Raw genomic sequence first — 22,180 nt, 5'->3', positions numbered from 1 at the left:
AGTCAAGTTGAGCCACGGGTCTGCTAGTAGTCGGAGCGCAGCTCCCACTAATAAACAAAAAATTATCCTTGATGCCGGTGGTGGTGGCATCGTTTATAGGAGGTTACGGATAGATGTCCCTGCGGGTGACGCTCTTCTGCAAGCCGTACACCACGCAAAAGTTTTGCAATCGCGTCGGCCTTTTCTTTCTTTCTTTTTTTAATATACTGAGAGGGGAGATCAATCAGTTGCTCGAGGTATGTATGAAACATTCTTGAAACATGTCTGCGTTTAGTTTGGGATTTTCATACATGAAAGAATGTGCCCTCAAGAAAAATTTCGAAAGTATGTTTCTCCATGATGTTCGAAAACTTGTACTTCAAAATTGGTGGCACCATAGGAGCTCATTTCATGTGGATTCGTGTTGGGAAATCTACGGGTAACTTTGCGAATAGAACAGGTGGTGATAATTAAATTAGTTAGGATTAAAACTAGAGAACTTTCGTCAGTTAGTCAACAAGCCTTTCAATTTTTCGCTTTACGAGTAGTTTCAACCTGTCCACGTAGACCAGCTTACGAGCACACATTGTCCAATATTCGGCAGCCAACCTTTTCAATGTGTTCTCTGAAACATTATTTTTTTATTGTTGCAAACTTGTACTCCACCTTCCTCTGGAATGCCAAGGCGCTCGATTGCATTTGTTACAAACGAATCAATGAATGAAGTACGTGTTACACTCACCGCAAACGCTTAGGCTACGACCTGATTGGCCTCTTAACACGCTTTATGTAGCTGTAACGATGCGGGTAATGAAAAAAAATTCGTATCTGTGTACCAATCATGTTGTCAAACATGCGCAGTCTCGCTTCACAAGAGGGTGGTCATCATCATCACCATCATGAGCAGCGTGACTATTTTGTTTGTAGGGTACACGCCACTCCAATGTTTCTCCAATCAGCCTCGTCATCTGCATACTACGCCCATTGTAACCTCGAAAACTTAAGAATCTCATCTGCGCATTTAAATCTATACCTCCAGTTTTCGCGCTTGCCTTCTGTTAGAATTCATACCGTTGTCGTTTAATGGTCACCAGTTGTCTGGCCTTCTCGCTGCATTTTTAATTTTGACTTAGATAAGCGTGATACTAATCTGTTCTCTCACCCACTCTGCTGTCCTTTTGTCCGTGATAAGGCTACACCTACACATCAGAGATATTTTCATGGAACGCGGGGTCGTGCTCAATTAACGTTCAACGCTCTCACCTTTTCATAAACTTTCATGTTTTTTCCGTATAAGTACGCACAGGTAAAATGCAGCTGATATAACATTTTCTTTTGAAAAATGGCGGTAAACTGCCTTTCATTATCTTAGAATAATTCCCAAATCTACGCCACTACATTCTCATTCGTCTACTTACTTCATTCTCAAGGTTCACGTTTGCGATCACGACGCTTCCTAAATAGACGTGTTCTTTTACTACTTAGAGTGTCTTCTTAAGTATCACGAACCACTGTTTTTTTTTTGTTCAAGGCATTTAAACATTAGATTTATGCATATAAATTTTCGGACCCACTGTCTTGCTCACCCTGTCAAGCTCAGTAATTACGATTTGCAATAGTTTCCCTAGGTTACTCATATTCGCAATAGTTTCCATGAGTTAATGAACAAGGCGAATGTAATAAGCAAATCGAATTTTGATAAGCTATTCTCCAATAAAAACTATCGCATGCTGTTCGCAATCCAACGCGCTCAAAACCTCTTTTAAACATGCAGTGAACAACATTGGAGCAATCATATATGTATAGCTTCCTACCTTACATTATTCCTAATGCAGTTTTTATTACATTTTTCTCTTTATGAAGGAGTATGGTGGCTGTGGAATCTTTGTAGATATGCCACCGGGATGGTACAGCGGTCATAGAGGTTGGAGACTGGTGACCCGAAATGTGTATGTTCGGGATTGGCCGTAGCGGTCACATTTCGATGGAGGTAAATTGGTATAGGACGATGAATATGGCGATGTTTGTGCACTTTAACGAACACCAGGTGGTAGACATTTCCATAGTTATCTCTAAAGGGTTTAATAACTATAATCACGACCTATCAGATAGAAAAGCGAATTCATTTTCATACAATGACAGGGACGGAACACTAAAATATTGATCGCAAATTGCCAAATAACCGCATAGTGGACGGGCATGCAAAACCCCCGATATTTTTAATAATAACTGTACCTTAATAAATTCATCTGCAAGCGAGCATTGGAATGAGGTTATTTCAGTAGTGTTTTTTTGCTTCGTTGAGTACTTGGATGAACGAAGAGTGGAGTGACAAGCAGACAACACGTGCGTAATCCTATGTACTGATGTAGCCAGAAGTTTGCCCAACAGACCGTAGCCTGCCAGAGTCTCGGGGAGATATCAATGAAAAGAGCGTGGAGCAATTAACCCTATATTTATTTACATAATTATTTACAGGTAGCGTGTTACTACGCAATGGGGGCAGTATCATGAAAGCTCTCTGTGAAAGCTGATGAGAGCTTTTGGGAGCTTTTCAGAAGCGTCTCAGCGCTCGCGTCTCATATCCTGGCCTTCCCAGGCTTTCCTGCAGGGAAAAACAATGGAGGCCAAGACAGGTTATCCACTAATATCCGCTATCGGCCTATTTTTTTGACCAGCTTGCCATACAAAATTTGCAAAAGCATACTTTTTTGCCAACGTCTTCAAAGCTTATTCATTTTAGCATCGAAGTTGTGTTCTTTGTCGAGGCGTCGGTGTCCCGGGGACATAGTAGATTATAGTGGGATTTGTCACCACTATCACCAAGTAAGCTACATATCCCAATACTGATATGCAGAGAAAAACTGGAAATCCAATGGGCTTGTTTTTCTTTTTGAGGCACAATGTTCGTGATATCTAACACAGAATGATGCCATGATAGGTAAAGAGTTGATATTTGCAGCGCACGTATATTAAACATGAAGATATCAAAGTGGGCAAAAACATAACATGCCGCGAAGAAGGGACCAAACCTGCGACCTCCTAAAAACGCGCCCGATGCTCTACCAACTGAAATATGTGTATTTAAACGTGATAGTATAAGCCAGCCCCACTGATAGCCATGACGGCAAGTGTGAAAGGCTTTTTGTGTTCCCGTTGGAGTCACGCGGCGCGTATTATGCAACTGCCAGCTCGCAATAAATGGCATCAGTTAAACTTTGCCATAAACATTCTGTGTTGCCTTGAAGTTTTTTTGCTTTAATCAGTTACAGTTGGCTTCTGTTGTTGTTGTAACCTCCAATATGAGTGGTGAAAGAAGGTGTGGCTGCTCGGCTTTTTTCGTCGACGCGACCGTGCTCGCGTTTTATAAAAGCTCGCGATTTCGAGGCAGAGAAAGTCTGGTGGACCACATCAGCAATTACACCTTAACGTTCCACTCACAGATTTTGTCTTTATGTTTCGCTATAATAACGCTGTGCTTAAAATTCTTTCTCCTGAGTTCTCACTTCATATCGCTGCACTTGAAGTTCTTGATATTGTCAAATGCACATAACATAGCACGATGCTTCTGACGAAGAGTGCGAAATAACAGAAGATAGTGGGCGATAATAGTTCCCTTGTATAACGGCCCCACATTTTCGAGCTCCGAAACGCACGTTCGACACACCACAATGTCTTTCCATGCACAGGAAGGAAGCGCGCATCGCTAACTGTCCAACACAAAATGCAAGTCTTTCCTCGTTTTGTTAGGATTGGTCACTGATCGACCAAGGCGACAGTCGCAGTTACCCAAAGGGAGGTTTTCATGCACACTATTTTTTTTTGTTTCAGTCTTACAGGTACTTGCCATCAAACATCGACATCATCGACTGGCTGGGAGCGTACTACATCGAATCGCAGCTTTATGAGAAGGCCATCAAGTACTTTGAAAAGGCGGCGATCATTCAGTAAGTGAACTTCTGATGCATCTATGAGGTTTGGGGACTCAGTGCTGTTTTCAGTTTCTAGAAAAGTCCATGCTCGTTGTGATTGCCGAGCATCCTATGATCCGTTTGGACAAAGAGTGGATATTAGCTCTCTTTGTAAATCACGAATTCTTCCACATAGAGATATTTGAAGAACCCGTAGTTTGTTCATTCTCTTGCTGTTTTCAGTTTCTAGAAAAGTCCACGCTCGTTGTGATTGCCGAGCATCCTATGATCCGTTTGGACAAAGAGTGGATATTAGCTCTCTTTGTAAATCACGAATTCTTCCACATAGAGATATTTGAAGAACCCGTAGTTTGTTCATTCTCTTTCTTAATTATTATTTCAAGAATTTTCAATCCGCAAAACGCGGTGTCTTTAGCGCTTGCCCTCGTGCTCAGTGATATCACTTGTTGCATCGCTCTCGGCTAGCCTGCCCCGTACGAATGCGAAAAAAAAAAACACGCTGGCGTGTCGTTTAGTAAACTGAAGACACAGTATTCCTGTTCATTCAGGTCCAGCATAGATTAAACGAAGATGGGGTAAGTCGTAGTATCATAGGCTCTGCGCGGCTTTTTGGTGATGTTTAATTTTGCACAGGTTTTCAAGGTTTTCTTGTGACTACAGGTGATCACAGGTATTTTGTAAATGCGAAGCATCGCTTAGCGAACTTCGGTGACTTTGAGCGTATCTATCTATCTATCTTGCCGCCTATGACGTTTAGCTATCCTGCCCGTTTTTATAGTGGTATCAATACCAAACTTGGTATGACGTACCATGACTGTATGAAGAACATATACGACTAGTCATACCAAGAAAATCATGACATGTATGTCATGAATGCCATGATTTACATCTCATATTCCTGCAGCTCTTGCGGTGGCTTTTTTAACATGGCATGTTGCAAAGCTGGTATGGTATCACTTCATTGCATGGCGAACACAAGTAACAGACCCTAACATGAAAATCATAACATGCGTGTCATGTAACAACATGATTACAAGCCATGCTCATGATGCACACGTGGCCGTTTCGCTAGCTTCACATGTACCAAACTCGGTATTACGCGACGCGAACGGACAACATAGGTAAATGACATATCCGAACATTATAATCACGACATGCATGTCATGCAACAACATTACTACATGCCACACTCATGATGCGCTCGCAGCCTTTTCGCTAGCTTCACTTATGCCAAATTTGGTACTACGTGACGCCAATGAATGACGAAGGTATGTGACTGATGCAAACATAATCATGAGATGCGTGTCATGTGAGAACATGACTGCATGCCACAGTGAACGCGCCAATACATTTTGACATGACGCGGTGCGCGTGATCGCCGGCTTTCATTTCGTCGCGTCAAACCGGCGTTGCCACGCAAGGCGCCGGTCCTGCCACATACTCACAGGGGCACCGCGCTGCGTTGCTGCGCAGTGTTTTCTGGGTAACGGATCAGCACAGAGTAATGTTACTTTATGGCATCCGCGCAAAATGCAGCATATCGTATTTCGTGCTGGTTGCCGTCAGGCCGCGCCGATGGACGCTGGTTTCGCCTGGCGTCAGACTATAGAGTGCTCGCGTTTTGCTAACGTAGCGTCGCTGTGCCCAGCGCGCGCACGCGTCAACGCTACATTGGAGTATATTGGACCCTTTATGATGCTCTCACGGTGGTTCTGTTAGCTCCACATATAAGAACGCTGGTGTTACACGACGTCAATGGATGACGAAATATATGACTGGTGCAAACACAATAATACTGGCACGCGTGTGATGTAAGAACATGACAACATACCACACTCATAGCGTGCTCATGGCCGTTTCGCTAGCTCCACATATGCGAAATTTATTATCACGTGACGTGAATAGTTGACGAAGGTATACGACACATCCAAACATGATAATCATGACACGGAACTCATGTACAGCATCAATTACGTCCACCTCGTAACAATATTTGTGCTGATTTTAAAGTGGCGTATCAGCATTCCTCATTTATGCTTTGCATATAATTGATTGCCACTGTGCGTGGGATCTGACATTCTTTTTTTTGTTATTTGAGCCGGCATGCATTCATTTTGCATGAGTAAACCCAAATTTCAGGAAGCCTCACTGAACTGACATAAACGCATAGTCGCTAAACTAACTTGTAATGACGAGAGCTTACTTTCTGATGCAAACATACGTATTTGTTAATTCTTTATTTTATTATACATACAGTAGCCTCAGTGAGGCTATAGCAGGAGTGGGGAGAAAAACAACAACAGCCAGTGAACATCCAATAAGGCTTCCACAAACTCTTCAAAGGGTAGAAAAAGAACACTTCCGGGCAGTGAATTTCAGGCTTCTATAGTTGACGAAAAAAAGCGGTTTTTGACTTTTCAGTGTGGGCGACAAAAGTTCATATGTTAAGGGCATAATCACTCCTCGTATACAAAGATTTAGAAAATTTCAGGTATGATTCGTGAGTGCTGTAGCGAGAATTATTGATCGACACGTGCAGTAATTCTATACATTTGACATGGCGACGTTTCACTAGTGTAGTGGGGCCGTGCTAGGGAAGTGAATTTGTTGGATCAAAATTCTTGTCATATCTGTTGCATACAAAAAACACAGCTCATTTTTAAATGGTTTCTAGTTCTATGATGTCACATTTTTAGGAGGGTTCCAAACCACACTACAATATTACAGAAAAGGCAGAATATTGTTTTTTAGGTAAGCAGTCCACATGAAAATGAAAGGGGAAGCCGCTCTCTTCCGGTAGATACTTCTTGCCCAGTCACTGTCATAGTTGACCAGTCCATAGCAGGAGGACTAAATCACCGATGCATATAGTGTTAGATGCTGAAATAACGTGGCTTTGTAGAACTTGATTAATACTATGTAATTGTTCGATATCAGAACAAGGCAAGCTTAAATGATCCCGATAATCATGGAGATTCTTTTAGTGAGCCCTGCACCACGAGGACTCAGTATTGCGTGGTTCAGAAAGCACTAAAAATTTTAGGTGAGACCGAAAGATTAGGACAACACCCCCACCTCTTTCCACCTCTGTGTCTCTTCAAACCACCTTGTAGCCAGGGAGAGCTGTTTCAGAATCATGGACTGCAGTAAAGTCTAGTAAGAACAATATTGTGTAGGACGTAACAAGAGAGCAGCGAAAGAGATTAGGAATAATTACTGACAACACTTTTGGCATTGATATTAAATACGAAAAGTTGGTTGTGAGTGCCAGTTGGTCAACAAAATGTTAGCCCCGATGTCGATTTAACAATTTTAGCTAACCAGTGGTTCATTCGACGAGAGTATTGGATGAACTATCCCAGTCATATAGCGCCTTGTCAATGCATACACGATCAAAGGAAATTCGGGCAGATGATTCCTTGTCCCTATGACAGGCGGAAGCCCCCACAACTTCTTGCGAATATTGGGAACTTGGTAAGAGAAGTGTTCAGAAACCCGGAATTCAGTACGCCTTTTTAAGTTTACTAGAATTTGTCAAGACAGTCATTTTGTCCTGGAAATCAAAGAGCTTCATGATGACGGGACTTGGACGACCTCATGTATTGCTCCCAAATTTATGGCACCTTTCTATGCAAGAGCAAGCAATTTTAAGAATGTCGTGAAATCACTTGTAAACGTTTGCACATTTTTTTCTTAATTGTCGCCAAGGCCTTTCTTAAGACTACGAAGGATAATGATGTTGATATGTGATCTGTTTTCTAAGCTGTCATTTTCGCTAGGCAGAATTTTTATGGCGCTTTTCAATTGCTGAGTTTGATTATGCATGTAATCGTTCAAAGACAGCTCACAACCCAGTGCTGACACTGATTCTAAAGGGCATACACAAGCTTCCAAAGCTTCGAACTCACGTTGACAGCACAAGAGACACCACTTGACGTCGAGCGTAGGCACGTGTTTCCTTCAATCTCTTTGTTTTTCACTAATTTCGCCAATTTATTGAGTTGTACCGTCAAAAACAAGCATTGACCGGAGATATGAAGTCGTGTGGACCACTGGGAGCCCGAATTTTGAGTTAGGGAATTCCCTTGACCGGAATTAGAACACTTTTTTGTGCCCGCGAGAAGCACCCATCGCTGGCCCTGACGTCGACTTCAGCGTCGGCCGGAGAAGAAGTAGGCCTTTAGCCCAAGCCTCAGCGAAGACGCTAGTCAAAATCGAACTTTTAGTGATTACGCCAGTGAACATTGCCCAAGATGACTACTGCTATGCGTGTAGAAATAGACGGCTACGAAATTTCACTGGACGAGTGCACAAGATCGCAAGGCTAGAAAACTGCCGGCGAGAGAGTCAGGCTCAAAGGCGTGGACAGGCGAAGACTAAACCCTCCAATTCGAGCAAGCCAAGAGTGCGCCGAGGCCACGGCTGATATCATCAGCTGGGGCAACCACACTGCAAACCATTTCACACTCTTAAGGGTGAATTTTTCAATAACTCGCCCTTCTTACACCTATTTTTTGTCAACTTTATTCCAACGGGTGTAATTTACGCAATTACACTCTTTGTACACCCATTCAGCAATTTTACGTGTACTAGAGGTGTATGTTCGCAAGCTACACCCAAGGGTGTTTCTTTGAAAGCTACACCCATCATATATGTATATAGTATAGAGCATCAATACATATCACATCTCAACGGATGCAATCAAACCGCATGCCAATCTTCTGGTGAAAAGATCGATGTTTCGGCATTAGTTTTCATTTCACGTTTCATTCGCCAAAATATATCGTGCGATTTATTATATTTATTATAACACCTCCTATTTACATAACTAAGTTGAATCCTCACAAGTTTAACGACTTAATTCAAGGGTTGACATTTTGAGATTCTTACTAAAAATATTTTGCTGCTGCTCATGTCCATTCACCATCAATTCTCACAGAGACATCGACAAAAGAGGCTATGTTGTGCTTAAGCATAATAATAAACAATTACACGTGGTTTTCGACAGGGTATCGTTCGCGCTTTTTCTTTTGAAATTACCCTAAGTTTTTTGTTTCATTTGAAATTACCCCAAGTTTTACTTCTGTGTGAGAAAGTGTGTGGACCCCATTTACAAAGTGGTCCACACATTTCCTCACACTAAAGTATTTCGCATCAAGCCACAAGTCACTAATTTATTCAGGGAGGTATATTTAGATCAATGAACATGGATCAGCTCCAGTTGACTGTTTGCAGCATTTGCAAAGCCATGGAACTAGGAATGTTTACAATTACCTGGCTGAGCTTACCCTGATGCAGCTGCTGTGCATGCATGCCGCGCCGCAGGAGAAGCTAGGCGCACATTCACTAAGCATGGGTGAACTCGTCCAATGGGACGCACCACTCTGTGGGCACTTACTGCTCTTTTTTTATTTCCTTTATATTAGCGCACTGTACTCGTACCACTATAAGAGACAGTAGTTGAGTAATTGCAGCATTGTAATTGGCAGTTCGTGCTAAGGCGTTACAATGCATTGAAAATCGCACATTTGTATGTTCGCACGAAATTTAAGGCTTGAAATAAAAGCGAGCGTCATCCATACTTTGTCGGTAAAAAAAGCATAGTCCCCAGGCTCTTGTTGATTGGCAGTGTGTTATTTAAAAGAATGTGATAGCAAAGCAGGGTTATTGCTTGTATTAATGTATCGAGGGGTCTAAAAAGGAAAGAGGAGGCCTGATCCATATGCATGTACATTTTTGCCTGAGGTTGCATACGTGCGGATCCAAATTGGAAGCTTTTTTTCGATATGTGCCAACTCCTGGCCCCTTAGTAGCTCAAACGACACTCAATTGGCTCATACATACTTTAATCTTTCCTCTAAAACAGTAATACTAAACAATATATATAAATAATACTGTTCTAGAAGAACGTTGACAGCATGTATATATCAAGACAGCGTTAGTTGAGCTTGTTTCGGTTCTAGATTTGGCCCATTTTGAATTTTAAAAAAAGCTCCTCAAACGAACATAAAAAAGGGGTGGAGATGTGTTAAATACGGAACAATGTCCCCGCCCTTCCCTAACTTCCTATTTAAATCTATGATGCACAAGTAACAAATGTGGACCCAAAATTGACGAAACAACGCCGCAATTACGCCTCACTTGGGAAAAGAAAAATGTGCATCACGAAGGCTATGCATTTGCCACCTTCACATCTCTGTGGCAATAAAAACAAACTTTAAAACTCCGCTAGCAAATCAATATGCTGTCAAGCATGAAATACTGCACTGTATCTTGGTGGCTTGACATAACTTTGAAATTATATTCTCGGTGCTGCTATGAATTCCGGTTTCGGTCTTCAGGTCTTGGGGCAACTGCGCATCGCCATCGTCAACAGGCAGACTTTTAATTGGGTGGTTCATGAAGAAAGGAAGAAATATTGATTACCATGCTACATTGTCGAGTCCCCTCATTGAATTTTTACCTTCACAGGTCGGATCTGGCACAGTCTCCTTTGCACCTTTATTGTAATGAGAGGGAATCCTTAGAGCACTTCTTTTTGGCATGCCGAAAATTCAAAACTCAAAGGAAACAGGAAACACCTACTAGAAGAACCCCTTTGAAAGTTGGGCTTAAACTTGACCCTTCCGGTGATTCTTTCATTTGGCGCAGTCGCATTTGGATTCAGCCACAGGAGCGGTTTTCCCGCTGTTACAAATTTCTTACGAGAATCTAAAAGAATGGAATGCTAAAAATGAGTAACTTCAGTTGTTTTTTGTATAATTTGTTTTCTTTTTTGTATGTTTATATGTTTTCTTTTCAAAGGTTTTTTTTGAAATTTAACTCCTTTTTATTATTACCTATATTAACTAATTAATCCAACCATCTCTTTCAAAAAGTGAATTAATTTAAAAAGCAAGGCACCGTCCCATTCATGGCCTATCCCCCTAGGTGCGTTGTGCCAAGCTGTTGAGGAAACAACCAACCAACCAACCAACCAACATGTCGTGTGTGTGTTTGCTGCAGGCTGACAGTGGCGGGCAGTTTTACTATTCACTTGCTTTTTCCTGTATGTGTTTTCCACGGCCTGCACTCTTTAACTCGTGCTTACAGTAGATATAGTACATGCCTCTGCAATCGTGTACGCGTCACTGCAATCTGTGGCACGTCGGCAAGTACAGAACAACTTCGGTGCGGTGGAGTGTGTCTTCTCTCTCAACGGCGTTCGTTGAAGCTTGTGCACACCGCAAGTTGAGTGTTTCTGATCAAGCATTTAACGAAGTGTACGCTGGGAGCTACATGGAAAACGCTTTTGGATTTCGTGCCATTGCTGAAAAGGTAAGATTTCGTGCATTTGAACAACAAAGTGCAGGAGTGCGTGCCTGCCAACTTCCGATTTGCCCACGATTCTCGTAATTGCAGGAAGCGACCGTCCCTTGGCGCCGGTAGCTTTGTGAACTTCGCTCGCTGTGTGTTTATCCGCTGCAATGTCTCAACAGTCGCAGTGTTCATGAACCCCGCTGCGTGGCACAGTTAAAAAACAAGAAAAAAGGGAGGGGGCGTGATGTACCACGTGCAGATAGACCTTTAGGCGCGCGGCATCGTGTGAAAAAAAAGAGGGGGGGGGGGGCATGAGCGAGCCGAGGTGGTCGGAAGGAATGGCATACTAATAATAAAGAAACAAAACTGATGAACGGGCAATGAGGTACCAGTTGTGAGTTAGTGGTACTGCAGTAGACAAATGGGGCGCGTTCATTACGCGGGAAAAAAAATGCAGATTTCAACGACTGAAGTTAGGGGTGCGTTTATGATGCGAGTAAATACTCTAAATAAAGCAAAAATTCAAAAATATTTAAAAGTTGTATCAGCGCTCGTGCTGTGTGCCTCTTCTTTGCTTTGTGTCTGTATTTACCCTCGGGCTCCCAGTTCGCTGAACCATCATGAATTACCAACTAGCCCACCTTTCCATCCTATCAGTACCCCTTTGATGCATGTGATTTGCATCGGCGTGACATGTGTTTTGTTAAAAACCGTGCAGCTAACCAAATAAATATATGTGCCTTGTCTTATCAGCAATTTGCGCTTTTTTATGCCTTGTTAGGTTTGTTTATATCTATACTTGTATATCGTAGACAATCAGGCTATAGAAATATGGATCTGCTTCAATAAGGGCTTGAACAGCTACACTCAATTGCACACATCATCATTTTGCATTTTTGCACCGTTTTAGTGCGGCACATAGAATATTGTAGAATAGAATATTTCTAAATATTTTGGTGTATGGTTTTGTCACTGTTGTTACATAAAAGCTCAACCAAAGTGTACTGACACACGCCCACACAAGACTCTCAGTTACACTCATACAGCACAGATGATAATGGTGTATGCATAGTTAGCCTTTAAAGAACACTCTCACAAAAAACAAAATGAGGATGACGACACAGGTGGCTGTGGATGAAGAAAACCGACCTAACAGCACTTGTATGTTTCATGCGTTTCGTTGGTGCAGGTTTAAACCTAGCGAATGTAAACAAACTGATCTAATAAGTCCTGCATGCATATGTTCCTGTTAGCATCTTCTGCAATAAGTCATGCTTTTTTTAATTTAATAGATATTTAGTGTTTAGCAGTTCACAGCTTATTGAGCATCTATTTAACCTACTTGTGATACATCAGGTGTTGCATGGCTATTTTTATGAATAAAAAAAATTCAACTGCGAAAAAGTTGCTTATGCATGCACTCGAAGAAGAATAAGATTAACATGTCTTATCAATGTTTGAGAGTAGTCAGCGTTACTCGTGGCCTAAAAGAATCATTTTGTTGACCAATAAGCAACCTTTGAAGGACATATTATATAATTATCTAGTATACCAAATTTGTGTAACTGGAGAAGTTTAGAGTGAGCTTCCACAAATACACAGTGCTGTGCTTCTAGCAGCAGTTGCTGTTGTATAAGTGCTGTTGATCCCCTCAGATTGGGGCTTTTTCGATGCTTTACAATAGGTTCACGCAGTAGATTCTACATCTATGATGTGTGCATGTCTACAAAAGGATCCTTCAAAGTAAATAGTAAATATTGCTACTTTTCTGTCTTAATCGGTTTATATAAATTTTTGTGTCACCCATTGTAGTGGGTATTCTAGCTAAGCAAGAAATCTTGGTATAAAGGCTGAAATTTGAGCATCCCGGTATATTTCAACCTTCTTGGTAGGTGCATGATTGAATAGAGAAGCACTTTTTCACCACCACATATATTTGCTGAGGTTTTCTATGAACCATGGTGCAGACTTACCCATGGCACTTGCATTTGTACACTAATATGCACAGATGCTTGTAAACGTAAAAGTGAATAGTGGCAAAGCTGAAGTGGAGTAGCTAGAGCTTTCTAATATACGATACGTCATAATGAGTTTCTGATTGTTCCCAGTATTTTTAAATGTTTAGTTGAATGTTGTACATGCCTTACATGCAGAATATTGAAAGGACAGTACACTACACCTTCTACAATGGACTGGGTGCTGATGGTACAGTGCGCTCTTCTTCACAACCTGAAAGTAGCTGTTCTGGGCTCACGATCTCACTCAAAGAGGTGCAGTAGTGGTGGACGCTACTCATAGGGTACACCAAATATCTTGTACATGTTCGCAGCATTCTTCTGATGGGAAAGGCTTGACCTCAAGCTATGTGTCCTATATACCTATTATTTTTCCTATATGAGTATCAGTTTGCATTCAGATTAATAACAGTGTATGTAAAAAACTTTGTACAGATACATGATGTTAACAGAGCTGTATGATAAAGTGGAGACGGCCTAGATGTCTCCAACCTAAAAGGTTGATTCACTAATATGTCATTCCACACCAAACATGTAAGCTATTTTAGCGACCACCTCAAAAGTATTTCAAAAATTGTGCTGATTTACTGCATTGAAAACTGTGAAATAGTAGAATGTTTCTGAAAGAAAAACTTTTTTGGTCACGTACTTCCCCTATGATTTTACCGGAATGTCATTTTATTGTTTTTTGTGGAAAATTTTATTTCAGAAGTACTGCTTCTTGTTTTTATAGTAAAATTTGTCTACATGTTAAGTAGAACTTTATGTGTAAAGGGTTTGAAGCTCAGGAATATTAGTGCGATTTCACGGGCACATACGCCTCCAAGACTAACAAGTGCTCGATACGGCTGGTTGGTGCTTTATGGTAGAAAAAGAAAGTGCTTAACAGCGCAAACAACAAAAGGGGATTGAATAGACTAAAACAGAGCACTGAACTAACAACCTAAGTTTTTTGCAAACCGACTGCAATATATAGAAAACTGAAAATGTGCATAACCACACAACATAAGCAGAATTGCACATAGGTGTGCCGTATGGTGTACCTTATCAAGAAGCGGTCATATCAGTTGACCCCAGATAACTAGTTTCACAGCCGTGAAGAAATATTCAGGGTACTCTAACAAAGTAAGCACTTGTTAATGGATGTTGAAGGCTTCACTAATCTCGTGCTCGTGTCGATTTTTTATATCGCCCCATGATCATACACCTGTCAAGAATTGGCCGACATCTCACTTTTTACAATTGTCCGCCAAGTAGCTGGGAAAGGAGCCTTTTAGAGAGTTAGCGTGCTCCCTCAACGGATCATTCATGCATTGCTCTGTTTGGTCAATGTAACCGAGTCCACAAGTAAATATTATTTTGTAGAGAATCGCTAAAACACGTTCAACATGGCACGTAGCGTGTTTCTCAGTGCATGCTTCTTTCTTAGGTCCTTCGCTGTTGAACCTGCAACATAGCCCAGTGAGCATACCGCGTGCGCAGAACACGACTCTTACACCTATTTTGCCAGCGACCTTCTTTAACCTATGGGAAACTTCGTGTATGTAAAGAATAACAGCCTTGCTAGAATGAGGTTTGTTGAGTTATCTGTTGCTTTGTCTCAATTATCAGGCACTCTTAAAGACGTTACGACAGTCTCGGCAATAGAAGTTATCAGGGGATTATGAAAACCAGCTTGTTGAAGGCGGTGAACTTGAGGCGAGAAACTTATTTCTATTTGGTGGTGACAAGAGTGAGTTACAGCTCTTTTTAGGCAGCAAAAACAATGCTTCGTTTAATTAGCTTAGAATGGGTGGACGTGAAAAAAGGCTTTTTCGTGAGCATGGCTCGTATCACCAACATACATGATCAACAAAAAAAAACATTTCTAAGTCTAGACATCGTATCTTGTCTTCAGAAATAAACTCCGACGTTAATACTAGTTTCTTCATTTCATGCCAAAAAACGTCAAATATCCCATCGGTGGTTCACCGAGAGTCAGAATGATCGACGCGGTAAAACACTAAAAAGTCGTCAACATGGCCGAACACTTTAACTGTACTCGTCTGATCAAAGTTATTCATGAGACTTCTCTCATATTGCGCAAATAAAAGGTCACAAAGATCCGGTGCTAAACATGAGCCAATGCACACTGCTGCACCGGTGAGATATTTGATATTTTTCGGCGTGAAATGAATCAAGTGGAATTGAAGTAATAGTTTATTTCTGATGACAAGCTACGATGTCTAGACTTGGAATTGCTTTTTTTGGTTTACCATACATATTGGAGGTACGTACCTTGCTCAAGAAAGAGCCTTCTTTTTACGTCCACCCAGTCTAAGCTAGTGAAGTGAAGCATCGCTTTTTCCTGCCTAAAGGCAACTGTAACTTGCTCTTGTTACCAGCAAATAGAGTGCAGTTTCTCGCTCCACGTTCACCAGCTTCAATAAGCAGGTTTTTCTAATCCCCTGCCAACTTCAATTGCCAAGACTCTCCTAACGTCACTAAGAGTGCCTGATAAGAGACAAAGCGACAGCTAACTCAACAAGCCTCGTTCTAGCAAGGCTGTTATTCCCTACGTACACGAAGTTTCTCATAGGCTAAAAAAGGCCGCTGGAGAAATAGGTCTAAGGGTTGTGTACTGCGCACGCTCGCTGTGACAAGCTCGCTGGGCAATGTCGCAGGGTCCACAGCGAGGGACCTATGAAAGAAGCATGCACTAAGAAACACGCTATGTGCCATGTTGAATGTGTTTTAGCGATTCTCTACAAGATATTATTCACTTGGGGGCTTGGCTATATTGGCCAAACAGGGCGATGCATGAATTATCGGTTGAGGAAGCATGCTAACTCTCTAAAAGGCTCGCTTTCCAGTCAATTGGCAGACCATTGTAATAAGTGTTGTCAGCCAATTCTTGACAAGTGTTCAATCATGGGGCGATATAAAAATCGGCATGAGCACTACATTAGTGAAGCATTTCATATTCAACAACTTGGTGCTTCCTGTGTTAGCGTACCCTCAATTTTTCTTCACGGCTGTGAAGTTAGTTATCTGGAGTCCACTGGTATCTATGAGCTATACCGCATGGCGCATGTATGTGCAATTATGCTTATGTTGCGTGGTTCTGTTTCGTGGTTCTGTTGCGTGGTTTTGTATATGCTCAAATTCTGTTGCCTATATATTGAAGTTGGTTTGCAATAAACTTTGGTTGTTAGTTCAGCGCTCTGTTCTACTGTGTTCATTCCCCTCTAGTCGTTTGTGCTGTTGCACTTTGTTCGTACACCACGCCTCTAATAACTTACCCGAAATGTGTTATAATTGCATTTTTTCTATTACAATAATTCACTTCGTATGAATGTCTGAGTAATGAATACTAACTACACAAAAGGTATATTTTGAGAAAATATTATTATGAGACCTCTCAAGGTGCTAAACATTACGAGAAAAAACTACAAATGTCGCAGAATTGTCATTTTTGTCTATATTGAGATGCAATTTGCACTGTCGAGTAGACCAAATAAAAATTACCTTCAAAGCTTAATCGAGCGGCAAAAAAGTTATTTTCATACGCCAAATGTTATCATTACATTTTCTGTTTTAAGGAAGTAAATAGGTTGCGAACTTTCCCATTGACAGTAATAGGGAATTTCAAGGCGGCAGCTGTCGTATGACCAAATGAGAAGATAGACGCCAATAGGAAAACTAAAAAAAAAATATTTGCTTCCCTAAAACAAAATATGTAATGATTATATATTAAAAGAACTGTTTATTTTCTTTGAATTCATGTTTAAAAGTTATTTTAGTTGGACCACCACGTGGCGTAAATCACATCTCAATAAAGACAAAAATTACAATTTTGTGAAATTTTCAATTTTTTCTTGTAAAGTTTACCAGCTTGAGAGATCTCAAGCTGGTATTTTAATATACCTTGTGTGGAGTAAGTATTCACTACTCTGATATTCATACAAACTGCAATTGCAATAGATAAATTGCAAACATAACACATTTTGGATAAATTCTTAGAGGCCTGCGTGCCAGTATAATTGCACTAACATTACTGAGCTTCAAACACATTACACAAGAACCTTTACTCAATATGTAAACCAAGTTCGGTGTAGAATGTAGTATTAAAATGAATGTTTTCACAAACAACACCCAAAAGACATTCCGGGAAGTTCCGAAAGCAACCACGTGACCAAAACTTTTTTCTCTCAGAAATATTCTACCGTTTCACTGCTTTCTATGCAGTTAATCAGCACAATATTTTTCTAATACACTTGAGGTGGTCGTCAAATGGCTGGGCGTTTGGCGTGAACTCATCCTAATATAATGAACACAGAAGAAGGTCTACTGTTTATTAAAGCCTCTATTTATCAAGAAATATATTGAAAGTGCCTCCTTTGAGGCTCGGTATAATGCTGCTTTTTTTCGCAGTTCTAAGGAAGCTGCACGTGCTATAGTTGTTTACATGTGCAGCAGCACCATTCATATCTAGTAGAAGTCGCTGTTGGGATAGTTGGTGCATGTTTTCATTAAATAGTAGTCAACATTGTGCCAATATGACGACCACGTGCACAAAGGAAGAAAACACATAAACGGGATGGGTGCTCATTTGCAATTGTTTATTCCTTGAGGAAACAGGCTGATATAAACCCACTTGTTGTCAACGCGTGTGCAACCTACTCGGGCCGTCCCTCACCTAATCACGCTATAGGACACATGATCACTGGATGCTGTGCATCCGGCTCATACAGGATGAGTGAAGTTTTGCTAACGCAGTTGATACCACAATTCTTTTGTGGAAGGCCTTTGAAATTGCTCTTGGTGTGAATCCACATGAAGTGACATGCACGCTTGAATGGGCACCGTCATTATTCTTTACCGTAGGGGTGTGTTCCCTCGCTCGATCATTAATGTTTCTTTCCGCAAATGTCTCTTTCCGCATGATAGGAGTATTTTGTAAACCACATCAGTGGCAGACTTCGTGAATGGCCACGCATGTTTCTTTATACAGCCTTTCAGCTGCTGAGCGTGACTTTCAGCGATACACCGGCGCAACTTTGCTAGTTTGTTAGGGGCATGAACTCCATCAGTACTTCGTGTCAACTCGCCACCTTTTTAAAGTTTTGCGTAACCTTATGAATATATAGTACAAACAGCTAATAGTGAGCCCACGTCCTGTCAATGTGTTTTTTTTTGTTTCTGTTGTCGTGGTTTCGTCGCGAAATTGACTATTCAACCCAGGCATTTACGTCTATTTGCAGCACATCTGTAATGTCTGTAGCACAATATTACGTGCTATTTTTGTATTCATATTTGCATGTTCAAGAGAACAGCTGGACCAATTGTGTCAATCTGATACAACTTTTTTTAATTTTGCACAAAGCCATTATAAAATGCCCAACCAGCATCAATGATTACTCAGCATTGTTAATTTTACTAGGAATTATAAAATCCAATAATCACCGTAACCTTGTGCATCACCATGCGATTGATTATTGTGTGCAGTTTAACGTCCTAAAACCACCATTTGATTATGCGACGCCTTCGTGGAGGGCTCCAGAAATGTCGGCCACGTGGAGTTCTTGTGCACCGAAACCTAAGCAAATGGGTCTACAGCATTTTGGCCTGCATCAAGAATGCAGCTGAGTACCGTGGCGACTAAAGCACAAAGGCGGGGTTATCATCATCTAATCTAATACAGATGCGCCAACCGTAATTTCAACTTTTAATTGACTATATTCTAACCTCACAGCAAAAGAAAAGAAAAGAGTAGAATCGTTTAAAAGAAAGTTCCGCACCTGTTTCTATGACGTTCTTAACGCTTTTAGGTTGTTTTTTTCACAGTACATTTTTGCTCTGCAAAGAAGTGCTGTATGATTTGTACTATGCTACTCATACTCGGAAGTTTCAGAACATTTGCTGGGATTTCCTTTCGGCTGTTGAGAGTACACTTCTTGCAAAAAAATTCGAGGCAAAAGAGGAATTAAGTATAAATTAGCAATTGATTTATTTTGCTTGTCGGGTCAATACACCCATCTATATCTTCTATGTACGCATTCATATCTCCCAGTATAATTATCTCACACTCTCTTCCCAACTCCTGAATGTCCTTTAATATACACTCCGCCATTGCCTGGTTCTACTCTCTGGCCCCTGCTTCCGTCCACAAGTACACGAAACCAAGGAGTGTCATTTGCCCTGCCACTTTCCCTTTTAGCCACAAATGTTCCTTGCACCCCTGCTTGACCCTTTGCCAGTCCGTACTATAATGAATGAATGCCCCAATACCACGCCCATTTCTGCCGCGTTCCGTTCCATTACAACATTTTCACGTGTAGTCCGGATTGTTAGGAGGTTGTTCCATGTCCCTGAGATGTGTTTCTACAAAACCGTATACCATCGGTCTCCCCTCCCTTAGCTCTTCCTCTACCTCCTCCCACTTCAGCCTGCTCCTACCATCCTGCATGTCAATATACCCTATGGCTGAATTGGCTCGGCGCTCATGGCTACGTCTATTTCTGCCCCGGACTCCACCCATCCTAGATACTGGTGCCACTTTGGAATCGTGTCTGTCCACACCACCTGTCAAAGAGTCTTCCCGGTTGTTTTCCTCGTTACTAGCTATCCTGTACCCGAAGGCCCCGCTTGCCCCCCCATAAAAGCTACTCCACGTCCTGCAAGTCGCCAACCCACCTTATGACCAAGCCACTCATAGAAGTGGATTCTGTCTCGTTGAAGACCACCCTACCCAAGCACTTCTCTGTTTATTCCCACCACCTCAAATCCTTTCTCGACTCATCCGCCATATCCCCCGGTTTGCGTTGACAACCGCTCTTTGCAGGTTGCTATCACGCACTGGCACCTCGGTATCGTGCATATCAGTACCTGTACCTGAGGAGAAGCGGCTTGCATGTCATCGACGCCTTTCGCAAGTGTGGTTGCTAGTCCTTCCGTATCTTCGTCCAAGAAATCGTTTAAACCGCCTGAAATTATCACGAGGCCTCGTCCATCAGCTGTAGTTCTGAGTTTTGCGCTCGCTTGCCTCATGACTGCTTCCAGCCTGAGGCATGATTTGGTCATTTGCAACAGTACTGGAAGGTGTGAAGGGCAAATAACATGGAAGTTAGGAAAGGTTCAAACGACGATAGATTACGCACTGTTGTCACACGAGATGTATGATAGGCTCAGGGGAATGCACATAAATATTTGTGGCTCCAGAAGTCTGGATAAAGATCACAAACGTGTCAAGCTCAGTTTTGGAAGAAGAGTGAAAATGAGAGGGAGACAAGTTGAACAGCTACAGGGAAATTTTCATTCAGGGGGCAAATATAAATAGCTGCTAAACAAATTGAGAAGGTGATCACTGAGGATAATAAAACAGTGCAGCAATACACGAATCTCATCATACTGAGCTAGAGCTTGCTGAGGCACGAGACAGGTCACCTCGGAAAAGAGGACGCAAACCCAAGATTTGGTGGGATGAGGAAGTTGAGAGAGCCATAGCGAAATGTCAGGAAGCCTCTAGGGAACACAGACATGCTAAGCAACGGGGTGAACCGACAGAAGATGTTGAAAGAAGATGTTGAAAGAAAGTGGCAAAACTTTCTATGCTTTAGAAGGGATGCATCCCTTCTGATCAATGAAAAGATTAGAAAAAAGGGAGCTCAGTGGCTGGCAGAAGTACTTAACCCATTAATTCCCAGTATGAGAAACATTTTTCCAAACTTCAAAATATTTCTTGGCCATGTCCTTAGAGTCACTAGGAGTGCAAGTTTTCAATAAAAAACATGAAGATATAGTCTGCGAATTAATAATGAGATGTTGCTTATGTGCAACAATGGGCAGTAGTGTATAAAATGAAGGCCAATCCAAGTGAAAGAAACTTTTTATTGCTACCAATAATTTTGGCGAATTTTCAAATTGAAGAAAGCACAATACAAGCATAGCTGTTTGGCGCCTATTGGTGAAAACTAACAAAACAGTTACGGTCTTTGTTGAAACACATCCCCTTACACTTGGCACACGAAACATAGGTGTACCCTCCTGGGCATGCCTTGCAGCGGTTCAGTTTTGCATTCCATGTGGGCCAGTGCTCGTTGCTGTCTCTTCTGACATCCCGGGGGACATTTAGGGACACTTTCTTGAATGGTGTGACATTCTGAATCGAAGGGCGCCCTGGTGGTCGTTTGTTGAGCAAGATCAGACTCGTTGCGAGCTCAGAGAGGAATTCTTTCAAGGGTGTAGGCGGCAGTTTGTGCTGCTGGAGAATTCTCTTGTGCATGAACCATGCATTAACAGCTGCTATTTTGAGCGTGGGCCAAAACAATTACATATACCAGCATTTAGACCTGATAGAAAAGCGATAGGAGAAGCACGATTTGTCTAGAAGATTCACGCCGCCCATTGATCTGTTGTAGGAAGAAATGATCGCTGGACAATCGCCAAAAATATACTTTTTCTCCTTGCTGTCCCACCTTTTGACTGATGTAAGCGGGTCAGCACCAATGCAGTTCGAAAGAAGAGTAACAGTGCGGTGTTCATGCCACTTCACTGCCACCATTGTCTTTTGGTCACATGAAGTGACTGAAGTATCACAGGTGTCCCGACCTCGCTTTTTCGATTTCTCATCCATCAACTTGCTGCAGCTGAGTCTGTTTTCACGAACCGTACCAATATAGGAAATTCCCATTCTTGAAAGCTCCTCTACAAGCTGAGGGCCTGTGAAGAAGTTATCAGCGACAACTAGGTTGTCGTCTAGCTTCGGTAGGCTGGAACACAGTTGGGGCACAACACCAGCTCCCAACCCAAGCTGGTAGCCACCCTGGCTGCCATAAAAACCTTTGTTGCAGCGCTGGTAGACATCGAAATCATAACACAGACCTGATTCCCCAGAACGTGCCCAAAGTTTTAGACCCCATTTACTCTTTAGTTTATTAGGCATGTACTGACGAATGTAACACCGCCCACAGAAAG

The 22,180-nt window shown here is 41.8% G+C and overlaps 1 protein-coding gene across 1 annotated transcript in view; it reads left to right on the top strand.

Moving 5' to 3' along the window:
• Positions 1 to 22,180, top strand: part of nompB (intraflagellar transport protein 88-like protein nompB) — a 1,761,410-nt gene that overhangs the window by 1,222,147 nt on the left and 517,083 nt on the right. The window contains exon 19 of the mRNA XM_075896456.1: positions 3,811 to 3,926. Coding sequence (XP_075752571.1) covers positions 3,811 to 3,926 — 116 coding nt within the window. The remainder of the gene's footprint in view (positions 1 to 3,810; positions 3,927 to 22,180) is intronic.

Source organism: Rhipicephalus microplus, chromosome 5 (assembly GCF_043290135.1).
Source record: "Rhipicephalus microplus isolate Deutch F79 chromosome 5, USDA_Rmic, whole genome shotgun sequence".
In the NCBI taxonomy this organism is placed as follows: Eukaryota; Metazoa; Arthropoda; class Arachnida; order Ixodida; family Ixodidae; genus Rhipicephalus; species Rhipicephalus microplus.
Note: the sequence above shows the minus strand (reverse complement) of the source record. Positions and strands in the feature narration are given on the sequence as shown.